This window comes from Oryx dammah, unplaced genomic scaffold (genome assembly GCF_014754425.2).
Source record: "Oryx dammah isolate SB20612 unplaced genomic scaffold, SCBI_Odam_1.1 HiC_scaffold_1, whole genome shotgun sequence".
Lineage (NCBI taxonomy): Eukaryota > Metazoa > Chordata > Mammalia > Artiodactyla > Bovidae > Oryx > Oryx dammah.
In genome coordinates this window covers 47,403,755-47,416,229 of record NW_024070185.1, presented here as the reverse complement: position 1 = coordinate 47,416,229, position 12,475 = coordinate 47,403,755, and the positions used below count along the sequence as shown (strand labels likewise).

General features: G+C 41.2%; 2 protein-coding genes across 4 annotated transcripts in view; one reads left to right on the top strand and one right to left on the bottom strand.

Annotated features, from left to right (window-relative positions):
* Positions 1–3,547, bottom strand: part of CUNH9orf85 (chromosome unknown C9orf85 homolog) — a 63,306-nt gene extending 59,759 nt beyond the window's left edge. Inside the window, exon 1 of the mRNA XM_040253009.1 lies at positions 3,323–3,547. Within this exon, the coding sequence (XP_040108943.1) occupies positions 3,323–3,424 (102 nt within the window). The 5' untranslated portion in view covers positions 3,425–3,547. The remainder of the gene's footprint in view (positions 1–3,322) is intronic.
* Positions 3,548–3,893: 346 nt separating this feature from the next.
* ABHD17B (abhydrolase domain containing 17B, depalmitoylase) overlaps positions 3,894–12,475 on the top strand; it is a 46,228-nt gene continuing 37,646 nt past the window's right edge. Inside the window, exon 1 of one of the 3 annotated variants that reach the window (XM_040252633.1) lies at positions 3,894–4,509. Coding sequence is in view for 1 of the 3 variants with exons in the window: in XM_040252555.1 (XP_040108489.1) it covers positions 5,244–5,354 (111 nt within the window). In the remaining 2 variants the exon portion in view is untranslated. Of the gene's footprint in view, positions 4,510–4,641; positions 5,355–12,475 lie in introns of those variants that run through there. The other 2 variants (XM_040252801.1, XM_040252555.1) reach the window with 2 other exon arrangements.

The window sequence follows — 12,475 nt, the reverse complement described above, 5'->3', positions numbered from 1 at the left end:
TAACAATGACTACATCTGAAGACAAATAGGCCTGGAAAAAGGTACTTTCACTTATTTTACACATTTTTGTGTTTCAATATTTTTCAACAAACATTTCTAATCAACTTTTTATGCTATGAGCAACTGCAAGTCCATATAAATTATCATACACTAATGCTTGGTGTATATTTGTATCACTATTTCTTAAAAATATTTTTTGTAATCATCTCCATAGAAACTGTGACAGGAAGGTAACCCAAAAGATAATATCAGCCCCTGTAGCATAGGTTAACAGCTGTATGTAAACAGTCTAAATCACAAAGCAAAATAAACAGAACAGGAGCTACAATGTGGGTCTGTTTTCTTGGTCCAAGATTCCTTCCACTACACATCAGTGCCTTTCCAGTAAGGGACACAAGCCTGTCTTGATATAATCAATATTTTAGTGCCAAGTGACTAGAAGAGATACAAAACTACTCCCATTTCCACCCCACCTCTGCAAGTCACGAGAGGGTACTGCAGACCAATGGCCATAGAAGCTTCTTTTAATAACCCCAGAGAAAGGGAGGTTATAAAATTCTAGTGCACACTAATCACTATTAGACAATTCCCTTATGTTGAGCTGAAACCTATCTCTTTTACTTTGACTCATTGGTTCAAGTTTGGCATTTGGAATGCCAAGCTTCTCTCCTCTTTGAGAATATATTTAAGACAGCTACCATCTGTATCTTTTTGGGATACTGTCTGAAATTTATAAGCTGTTTTTCAATAAAACATCTCATTATCCCACTTTTAATTTCAGTCCTGATAAACTACTTGGCAGAGGAGAAGGGGAACTATCCTGCAAGACTCCTACAAAATAATGAGGTACAAAGTAGTCAGGTTGTTATTACAATTCTTCATAGAGAGTCATAGAGAACCATGCACATCTTAGCACTCCTTTGATAGATGTCACTGAGTCAAACACCTTTCTGGTCTAAAGCACAGGAATGAAGACACCATCAGATGCTTACAACAAAATCCTGGCTTTCGACAGCTGAACATAGCTGGTTCAAGAATTTGCCATGAATGCAGTAGCATTCCTTATTATACTTCCGTAAGACACAGGAACAATCAACCTAATGATCCTTTCTCAGTAAAATATTTCTTGCTGTTTTTGTTGGTACCTTCAGTAACAAAGCACCTGGTGGTTCCACCAATGTACAAATGAGACTTCCTCACAATTTAATAGAGACAAAGCAATGAACGATAAAAGTAATAAACAGAATGAAACTTAGCAACTGAACTTGAGATGCATGAAAAGATATGAGACCATAATGACAAGGTTGTTAGATAATACTAGAAAACACACAATGAAAAGTACAGGAAGTCTAGGAAGATGTGCTAGGACAAGAAGTACTTATAAGGACAAGAAGCACAGAAAGCTACATTGCCACTACTTATTAAACAGGGCTTCCCTGGTGGCTCAGATGGTAAAGAATCAGCCTGCAATGCAAAAGACCTGGGTTCAATCCCTGGATGAGGACGATCCCCTGGAGAAGGTAATGGCAAGGCACTGCAGTTTTCTTGCCTGGAGAATCCCATGGACTGGCAGGCTAATGGGGTTGCAAAGAGTCAGACACAACTGTGCCACTAACACTTTCACTTATTAAACAAACAGCTTTTTATCACCTGATGAAAAACAACAGAAGTAAATGATTGTGCAAAAACAGCGTAAGAACACAGAACAAGACAGACATCTATTTGGAATAGCACAGCTTTTTACTGTGTTTTACCTATTGATGACAGGCACAAACTTGGTAAAGTCTTCCCAAATGTTGCTCCAGGTTTTCCTTCTGAATCTGAACCAAATTAAGAGGAAGAAGAGGGCCTCTGAACATCCACTCAAAAATAATACCCCCTACTCTTCACTCAACTGTGCTTCCCTTCATCAGAATTTATAATTATACATCTCTGTGCTTATTGTCCCATGACCCACAAAACCGTAAGTTCCTTGAAGCCAGAGTCAACTCTTTTGAACACTGTATACACATGTAATAGGTCCTTGGACATGAAAGATGCTCCTTAAATATCTGTATAGTGAAAATAGAAAGAGGAAAGGAAAAGGAAGTCACTGGGTACCCTAAATAGTCATTTTGCTTTTGTAGCTAATGTTGGGAGAAGTCAATGGCAGCCCACTCCAGTACTCTCGCCTGGAAAATCCCATGGACGGAGGAGCCTGGTACGCTGCAGTCCATGGGGTCTCTAAGAGTTGGACAGGACTGAGCAACTTCACTTTCACTTTTCACTTTCATGCCTTGGAGAAGAAAATGGTAACCTACTCCAGTGTTCTTGCCTGGAGAATCCCAGGGAAGGGGGAACCTGGTGGGCTGCCGTCTATGGGGTTGCACAGAGTCGGACACAACTGAAGCAACTTAGCAGCAGCAGCAGCAGCTAATGTTGAGAAATTAATCACCTGTCGGACACTAATTATGATCCAGATTATTCATATACATGATTTACTTTAACTTCACAATAATACTGGCAGGTTTCTCATTTGTGATCAAAGTAAGACTAAAATAAGACACTAAGTCATACATCTAGCAAATCTGGGCTCCAGTTTTATGTTAATATCAAGTTTACTTGATATACTGGAGGCTGCCCCCAAGCTGCTCTTGTCTTCGATTATCTCCACTCCTTACAGCTAAGGGAGGAGGGGGAAATACTTAACAGCAAATCAGTAGGTGCATATAACCCAAGACTTCTGGCTATGTATTCAGTCTGAATCTGCTTCCAGCTTAAAGAAATCGTCTAAAGAAATATAAACAGCAAAACAAGCATTTTTACATTGATCAAATAATTTGATTCTCAAAACAATCTTACAAATGAGAGAGAAATTCCCATTATGTGGGTGCAGATACTGGGGCCAAGAGCACTTCAGAACTTTGACACTCTCCCTACAAACCTATGGGCCTGGGGTTTTCCAAAAAGAAATAGTGACTGCATAGACTTAGTGCAACATTTGAAAAAGACACTCGCGCCATAAACCTCGTTTTCCTACTGCAAATATGTAATTCAGATGGGAACGTTCAACGGCGATTTTCCCATTGCATTTTAGACCTGATGAGGGTCCCGTTCACTCTATACAATTAGTTAAATGTTGACTGCCAAACATAAATATTTACGAGGAGACAACACATGCAGGTCAAAGAAAGGACGTGGGAATATCATTTTAGAAAGGGCTGCAGTGCAGCCAAAACTCTGGGCTGCGGTCCACATTTGCCTTCGCCAACTCCTCCTTCTCTCCCCTCCACTGAACCATTCCTCCCTGGAGTCAGATTTAGTGCAACAGGCAGGTTCCTACCTTGGTCTGAACACTCTTATCAAACTTGTCATTTTTGAAGCTAAAAGTATTCTGGTGCCTCTGAGGCCTGGAACGAGCCACGTTCCCTTTCTGTGAGCTCATCGCCGAAACGACAATCGCCTCGCTCTGGGACAAGGAAGATGCAGGGAAGAGTAACTTGCGAGGAACTATCCCACGGAGCTCACGCTTCTACCACTGACCCGGAAGGAACTTAACCAGCCTTTCTGTCCCCGCCCCCGGCATACCCACGTGACTCCTCGCGGAGGTCAAAGGACACCCCCAGGCCTCTCAGCGCCCTCAAGGCCCTTTTAAAACCGCCCAGTCTTGATCTTTCCCCCTTCCCGCAGCCTCTCTCTCTCAAACCCGGCCTAAAAATCCCGCTTTCTTCGAAGCGAGAATTCCCCCATTGGTCCGAATGTGGCAGTCCATCAAAGTCGAGGGGCGGGGAGGCCTTGCTTCTATCGGCTCTCCTTTTCCGCAATCCCCGCCTCCTGCCGACTCTGCTCAGCCTCTCCTGGGCCCTACACCTCCGGGCTGCTTGTGATTGGTGGAAGTCCGGCTAAACTAGACTCTGTCCCACCCCCGGCCCGCTCGCAGGCTGGAGCCGGGGTCAGCTTTGGCATCTTCCTACAGTCAGTAACCAACTCCTAGCTTCGTGAGCTCTCCGCAAACCCCAGGTTTTCTCTTCCAGCCTCCCGCCACGAGAGCGAGCCCCGCGGCCATCAGGCTGTAGGGGAGTGAAGAAAAGAGAATTAGAGAAAGATCTGGCTGGGTCTGGGTGGTGTCTGCAGTGCCAGAAGGGGAGGTGGCGGCGGCTGTGGCAGCTGCGACCACGGCCGCGCGGGACGTGAGGCCCAAGAGCAGCCGACCGCGGCGGCGGAGGCGGCCGTTCCAGCGCCTCTCGCCGGGGCCGTTAGTCAGCAGAACACGAGCCCGTGTGGAGGAACAGGGTCGGCGCGAGGCGAGACTCAGGAGCTTAAGCCGGCCCCCTCGGGCGCCGCCGTCCTTCCACGTCCCGGCGCCGGGGGCTGCAGCCCTCGTTCCTGGCTTCTCGGCAGGGCCCGCCCGCAGGCGGGCAGAGTCCGGCAGCGGCAGCGTGGATCGCGCCTCGTAAAGGACAGCGCGGCGGCAGAGGTTCTCTCCCGGCCCTTTCAGCCTGACGCCTTGGCTGCGGCCCTCAGGTGCAGGTGCGTGGGGCCGCGGCGGGGAGGTGGGGGCCCGGGCGCTGCGGCCGGCCTGGAGGAGGGGGCGCTGGGCCGGGAGACGCAGCGCGGGAGTGACGAGCCGGGGCCGGGCGGGGGAGGGGAACGGGAGGCGTCTTTGTTGTTGGCGACTGGGATTCCTCTAGGCGCTGGGAAAGGCAGAGAAGCCACTCCCGATCGGGTCTGGGATTTTGAGAAGGTTGTCTGTTGGTTCGGTGAAGGGGAGAGGTAGGAAAGTCTGCGGTCGATGAGGCTGCGGGAGTCGGAGGGCGGGAGAGGGACGGACAGATCGATTGGGGAAGGTTTGGGGTCCTCCTTGCAGAGAAGTCTTATTTCATCTTTTGCTCTTCGCCCTGTGGACGGAAAGATGGGGTCAGGGTCACATTCCCACCCTCGCTCATTGTGAAATTCGCGTCGCCTGAAAACTCTCCTGAATGTCCTCGAATGTGCCAGCCTTCATTTTTAGATCGAATCATGCCGGGTCCTTGGTGATTTGTGTGTTTTGGTCCGGCCGTTCTAGGGTCTTTTTCTCTCGATGATCGAGCTTCACTCGAACTCTAGGATAAGCTCACCAGGAATTGTTTTTGAATTGAAAATTTAGTGTTTTGTTGGAATTTTTTTGAACCCTGAAACGAAAAGTTCTGTCAAGTTAGGTTGTACTGTTGTGAAGAGGTGTTTTAAAGAAGGGAGTTTAACCCTGGCTTTTTTTTTTTTAAGAAATGTTCAGAGCTTTGATCCATGGTGATTTCTGCCAATACCAGGACACAACTTTCAAAAACGACACGTTGATTTATCAAAGTCGGTGTGAACTGTATTTGTTAAGCAGAAGAGTGAGTAACGGAATGCAGGGAGACCTTTAATTTTTTGCTCTTAGCTTATGAAAAGGTATTCATGTTTAATAGTTTTTTTGCAATATACAGTTCTTGATCCGCAAGATAATCCATTGATTTTTTTTTAAGGCTCCAATAAGTAAAAAGAATTTTGGAGTTCTTGTGTCAGCGTTTAAAACTACCTAATGAATCAGTAAAAAGCCAGGTACATGTTGTAATAGCGTTCGTCAAGCTTACATTAACAAGAAGACATAATATGATGAGCTTTTTTTGGTAAAGAGTTTGTCTCATATGTTTATAGCATAAACTCATTTGGATGATTTATCTAATATCTAATCATACCCAATATTTTGGTAATTATCATAATTGACAGTGTTCTAATTGGGTACCCAGTTCTTGTTGGAAGTAGGAGTGGAGGCTAACTTAGAGAAGAGCAGTGGAGATAGCCATGCTTCAACTTGAAATAAGGTCCCTGTTGGGCAATAATTACTATATTACTTGAGATCCAGGAGGAAATAAATAGCACCCTCACCCATATTTTGACCTCTCTTTTCTCCTACTCTAGTGTTAATAAGGTTAATTGGCAAGGATAGGATTAGATTTTTAGCAGGCTAGGCAGTTTTAATTTTGTCTGTTGCTGTGCAGTACTGTAGTTGATCAGTGGCTTGCTCCTTGAGTATCTTTGCCTGTTTTGAAATGTTTATGACCTCTGACATAGAATATTCTATTTCCTGTGACAGGGAGAATTACCATAAAGCATCATGGCAATGTAATGTTTTGGACAATTTAATGAACACAGAAGAAATAGGCTGTGTCTGTTCCAAGTTTTGTCACTGAATTGGTCTACAACTCCAGGCATGCTATCTCACATCTGAGTCAGTTTCTCCATCTGTGATATAGGGCTAATAAAATGTGCCACCTGCTCACTGTGTAGAAAGGGCAGTGAGAACCAACAGTTCTTCTGGTTATGTGACATTGGTTGTTTTAGTGAATAACAGTGCTTTTTAATGCAGCTCTTTAAGTTTGTTTTTGTATTATGAATTTCACTTCCTTGGTGAAGAATTAGGATAAACGTAGTTATAATAGGGAAACTCTATCCATATGCTATCACTTAGGAATGATAAACTCTAATTTTCTCCAATGTTAAGAATATATAATTTGGCGTCATATCTTTAGAATCAGTGATGACAAGCAAGTAGAGTGATAGATTGAGTTGGTTGCTTTATTTACTGATAGATTTTATTTCTACTATATCCAAGGTTTTGCTCTTCTCAAAAATTACTCCTACTTTTCCTATGCTATTAAAGATTTCTCACATACCAATATGCGTCTCAAACCCAGCCTTCTGAGTTGGAGAGGAAAAATGATGCTTTATGACTTTATTACAAATGAAGTGAAGCCTAGAGAAGTTTAATTATCTGAATTGTCTAAAGCTACACAACTTGTAAGAACCAGAACTGAGACTTGAATCTGGGTCTTCTGACTTCTGATTCTGAATCCTTTCCTTTGGAGCAGTGTTTTCCAAACTTCTGTCTAGGAAGTTTTTGCCAATTCAGGTGAAGTGAGAAATAAGATAGTAATAGAAGTATTGTTAACTTATAACATAATGAATATTCATGCACTCATTACCCAGTTGGAAAGTTATAACTACAAAACAAAGCTTCCCCTATACTTGGTACCCCTCTTAAATCCTATTTCCACACTCCCAACCACAAACCCCAAATTGACATGCATCCCTCCTATCCATGTGTTTATACGTTACTACATTCCTTTTTTATACGTTACTACATTCCTTTATATCCATGAACATTATATGGTTTTTCTTTTATTGCTTTAAGACTGTTTAAGTATGTTTTTTATATCTGTAGCTTACTTTCTTCACTGAACAAGCCAAGATTTATCTGTGCTGATTCAGGTAGCTCTAGTTAATTATTATTGTCATTTGGTTTGTGTTTTATTATGTGACTATACCAAGTTTCTGTTAGTGATTTTAGTGGTTCCCAATTGTTTTCTTATTAAACACGGTGTAGGGAATATTCTTGTATATGTTTATTTAGGTAAAGTAGAAGACTTCCTCCAGAGTGGCTCTTGAACCTGTATCTCATTTTTATAGAAATATTTTACAACCTCCCCAATACTGTCCTAAATGAAATTCATAATAATAAACTTCAGTTGGTATTTTAAATAAAGTAATATGCTTACTAAAATAAAGAAGGAATTTATAACAAAGTAATGTATTGCACTGTGAAATGCTCAGGTTCAACCACATTGGAATCTTGCTACCAAGTGTGATAATAGACCAAAACCATCAGAATTCTGGCGGTCGGTTAGAAATCAGAACCTCAGGTCCTACCCTAATAACTAAGATACTGAATATTAACAGGATTCCCAGGTGAACTGAGTGTACCTAGATGTCTAAGAAGCACTGCTAGAAGAAAGTAGTAGTCAGATGGGATCACCTTGACTAGGACAGCTGCCAGAGCAGATTAAACAGATGTGTTGAGTTGGCCACTGGAATACCGATAGAGGGATTTGATTTGATAAGTTTCTGAAATAACTATAATTTCAGTAAAGTTTGAACAAAAATAAAAATGCAGTCTTCTCTCTTTAAACAGGGGTTGCACTCTTTTACATCTTAATTTTTGTTAAAACAATGCAACTATACTTTGTGTTAAGTCCTATTCATTAATATTTGACCTTAGTTTTTCCTTCTGGTCGCTTAAATGACTGTCCAGCAGAATGTTCAGAAGTCACTGGACATGGGGCAGCATTATCTTTACATACCATGAGTGCGTCGTGTCCCTGGCATCTATTCAGTAGTGCCCCCCATTTGTTACAACTACAAAGCCATTATTGAGAAAAAAGATTGCCCTGGGATATAAATCTATCAATAGTATTAGACTGCTGGAACACAGAATAGGAGCTGCTTCTTCGCCTTCATTAGATACAATCAGTTTTCTCTCCAAAGTATATCAGTAATGAATGAAAGGGTCTGTTTCTCCACCTTCCAAATACTTCAGTTCATTCACTCAGTTGTGTCCGACTCATTGCAACTCCATGAACCACAGCACACCAGGCCTCCCTGTCCATCACCAACTCGCGGAGTTTACCCAAACTCATGTCCATTGAGTCGGTGATGCCATCCAACCACCTCATCCTCCGATATCCCCTTCTCCTCCTGCCTTCAATCTTTCCCAGGATCAGGGTCTTTTCAGATGAGTCCACTCTTCGTATCAGGTGGCCAAAGTACTGGAGTTTCAGCTACAGCATCAGTCCTTCCAATGAACACCCAGGACTGATCTCCTTAGGATGGACTGGTTGGATCTCCTTGCAGTCCAAGAGACTCTCAAGAGTCTTCTCCAACATCACAGTTCAAAAGCATCAATTCTTCAGCACTCAGCTTTCTTTATACTCCAACTCTCACATCCATACATGAATACTGGAAAAACCATAGCCTTGACTAGACGGGCCTTTGTTGGCAAAGTAATGTCTCTGCTTTTTAACATGCTGTCTAGGTTGGTCGTAACTTTCCTCCCAAGGAGTAAACATCTTTTAATTTCATACATGCAGTCACCATCTGCAGTGATTTTGGAGCTGCAAAAAATAGTCTCTCACGGTTTCCACTGTTTCCCCATCTGTTTGCCATGAAGTGATGGGACCAGATGCCATAATCTTAGTTTTCTGAATGTTGAGCTTTAAGCCAACTTTTCCACTCTCCAATTTTTTTTTTCATCAAGAGACTCTTTAGTTCTTCTTTACTTTCTCCCATAAGGGTGGTGTCATCTGTATATGTGAGGTTATTGATATTTCTCCCGGCAATCTTGAGTCCAGCTTGTGTTTCTTCCAGTCCAGCGTTTCTCATGATGTACTCTGCATATAAGTTAAATAAGCAGGGTGACAATATACAGCCTTGATGTACTCCTTTCCCTATTTGGAACCAGTCGGTTGTTCCATGTCCAGTTCTAACTGTTGCTTCCTGACCTGCATACAGGTTTCTCAAGAGGCAGGTTAGGTGATCTGGTATTCCCATCTCTTTCAGAATTTTCCAGTTTGTTGTGATCCACACAGTCAAAGGCTTTGGCATAGTCAATAAAGTAGCAATACATGTTTTTCTGGAACTCTCTTGCTTTTTCCATGATCCAGCGGATGTTGGCAATTTGATCTCTGGTTCCTCTGCCTTTTCTAAATCCAGCTTGAACATCTGCAAGTTCATGGTTCACGTATTGCTGAAGCCTGGCTTGAAGAATTTTGAGCATTACTTTATTAGCATGTGAGATGAGTGCAATTGTGTGGTAGTTTGAGCATTCTTTGGTATTGCCTTTCTTTGGGATTGGAATGAAAACTGACCTTTTCCAATCCTGTGGCCACTGCTGAGTTTTCCAAATTTGCTGACATGTTGAGTGCAGCACTTTCACAACATCATCTTTTAGGATTTGGAATAGCTCAACTGGAATTTCATCACCTCTACTAGCTTTGTTCATAGTGATGCTTCCTAAGGCCCCCTTGACTTCACATTCCAGGATGTCTGCTTCTAGGTGAGTGATCACACCATCGCAATTATCTGGGTCGTGAAGATCTTTTTTGTATAGTTCTCCTATGTATTCCTGCCATCTCTTCTTAATATCTTCTGCTTCTTTTAGGTCCATACCATTTCTGTCCTTCATTGAACCCATCTTTGCATGAAATGTTCCCTTGGTATCTCTGATTTTTCTTGAAGAGATCTCTAGTCTTTCCTAATCTATTGTTTTCCTCTATTTCTTTGCATTGATCACTGAGGAAGGCTTTCTTATCTCTTCTTGCTATTCTTTGGAACTCTGCATTCAAATAGGTATATCTTTCCTTTTCTCCTTTGCTTCTCACTTCTCTTCTTTTCACAGCTATTTGTAAGGCCTCCTCAGACAGCCATTTTGCTTTTTTGCATTTCTTTTTCTTGGGGATGGTCTTGATTCCTGTCTCCTGTACAATGTCACAAACCTCCGTCCATAGTTAATCAGGCACTCTGTCTATCAGATCTGGTCCTTAAATCTATTTCTCACTTCCACCGTATAATCATAAGGGATTTGATTTAGGTCATATATGAATGGTCTAGTGGTTTTCCCCACTTTCTTCAATTTAAGTCTGAATTTGGCAATAAGGAGTTCATGAATGAGCCACAGTCAGCTCCCGGTCTTGTTTTTGCTAACTGTATAGAGCTTCTCCATTTTGGCTGCAAAGAATATAATCAATACAATTTCGGTGTTGACCATCTGGTGATGTCCATGTGTAAAGTCTTCTCTTGTGTTGTTGGAAGAGGGTGTTTGCTATGACCAGTGCATTCTCTCGGCAAATCTCTATTAGCCTTTGCCCTGCCTCATCCTGTACTCCAACGCCAAATTTGCCTATTACTCCAGGTATTTCTTGACTTCCTACTTTTGCATTCCAGTCCCTGTAATGAAAAGGACATCTTTTGGAGATGTTAGTTCTAGAAGGTCTTGTAGGTCTTCATAGAACTGTTCAGCTTCAGCTTCTTCAGCATTATGGGTTGGGGCATAGACTTGGATTACTGTGATATTGAATGGTTTGCCTTGGAAACGAACAGAGATCATTCTGTCGTTTTTGAGACTGCATTCAACTACTGCATTTCGGACTCTTGTTGAGTATGATGGCTGCTCCATTTCTTCTAAGGGATTCCTGCCCATAGTAGTAGATATAATGGTCATCTGAGTTAAATTTAGTATTCCAAATACTTAAGACTTCTTAAATTTTGACATTCTAAGGAATATGAAATGTTAGCTCATTGTAATTTTCATGTATCTTCCCCAGTTAGTTGTGTAGTTAAGAACACTTTAACTTGGTTTTCAGTGATTCATATTCCTTTTCTATGAATTGCCTATTCTGTTTTTCTTTGAGATTATTTTATTGATTTGTAAGTACTTTTTATGTATTTAGGATAATAGTACTTAGTAGGCTTTAGAAATATTTTCTAGTCTTTACAATGCCTTTTCATTTTAAATATGGTATCTTTTGATGACTAGACATTCTTAATTTTAATGGCAAATTTATTCTCTCATGATGGTACTTTTTCTCTGTAAAGGAAGTATCTTGAGATTGTCAAGATTGTTATAATTTGTTGTAAAAGTTTTACTTTCTCACATTTAGATGTTAAGTACATGTGGAGCTGTTTTTATATAATGAGATATTTGTGAATCTAAATTTACTTAATAAAAATGACTACCCTCTTTACTGAAATTATTTTTATGTTAATGTGGTCTTATGAAATTATAGTGATAGTAGATTATATTTAGTTTGTAACATCCTTTTGTGGGAAAATTAAAATTTGATAACTCTTGTCATTTTGACTTTTAAAAAATAATTTGATTGGATTTTAATAAAAGATTTGAGAACTACTGCTTTTAGAGTACTCTGATTCCTTTTTATTCATGTTTGCCTCACATTCATCATCTAAAACATCACTGAAAATGATCAGGTACTCTTAGGTACTAATCTTTCATCATCTGCATCTCTACATTTTACCGTTTAACATGTCTTGTCATCTCTTTTTATTCTGACTAGAATATTTAAATAATACTTATGATCCTTATTTGTTTTCCCAGGAATTAAAGGTGAAAATGGTTAAACACGTCCTCATACAGTTAAAGATGAAAAAAGGGAAAGGAAGAATGGGCCAGTGTCTACTGAGTATCAGTCACTGTTCTAGGTTTGAGGAGGTACATCTGCAAACAAAACAAGCAAAGATTCCCTAACTTCCTAGAACTTACCACCTAGCAGAGGATTATACACAATATGCATAATAAATATCACATAACAACCTGAAGCCCTGATTTCTTCATATATAGAAAGATGATACTCTGAGAAAAGTATAGTTAAGATTAAGGGAGGGACTTCCCTGGTGGTCCAGTGACTGAGCCAACCCATTCCCAATGCAGGGGAATTGGGTTTGATTCCTGGTCAGAGAACTAGATCCCACATGCCTCAGCTAAGACCCAGTGCAGACAAATAAATAAATAAATAAAAATAAAATTTAAAACAGCATGTTAAAAAGCAGAGACATGACATTGCCAACAAAGATCCATCTAGTCAGGACTATGGTTTTTCCAGTAGTCATGTATGGATATGAGAGT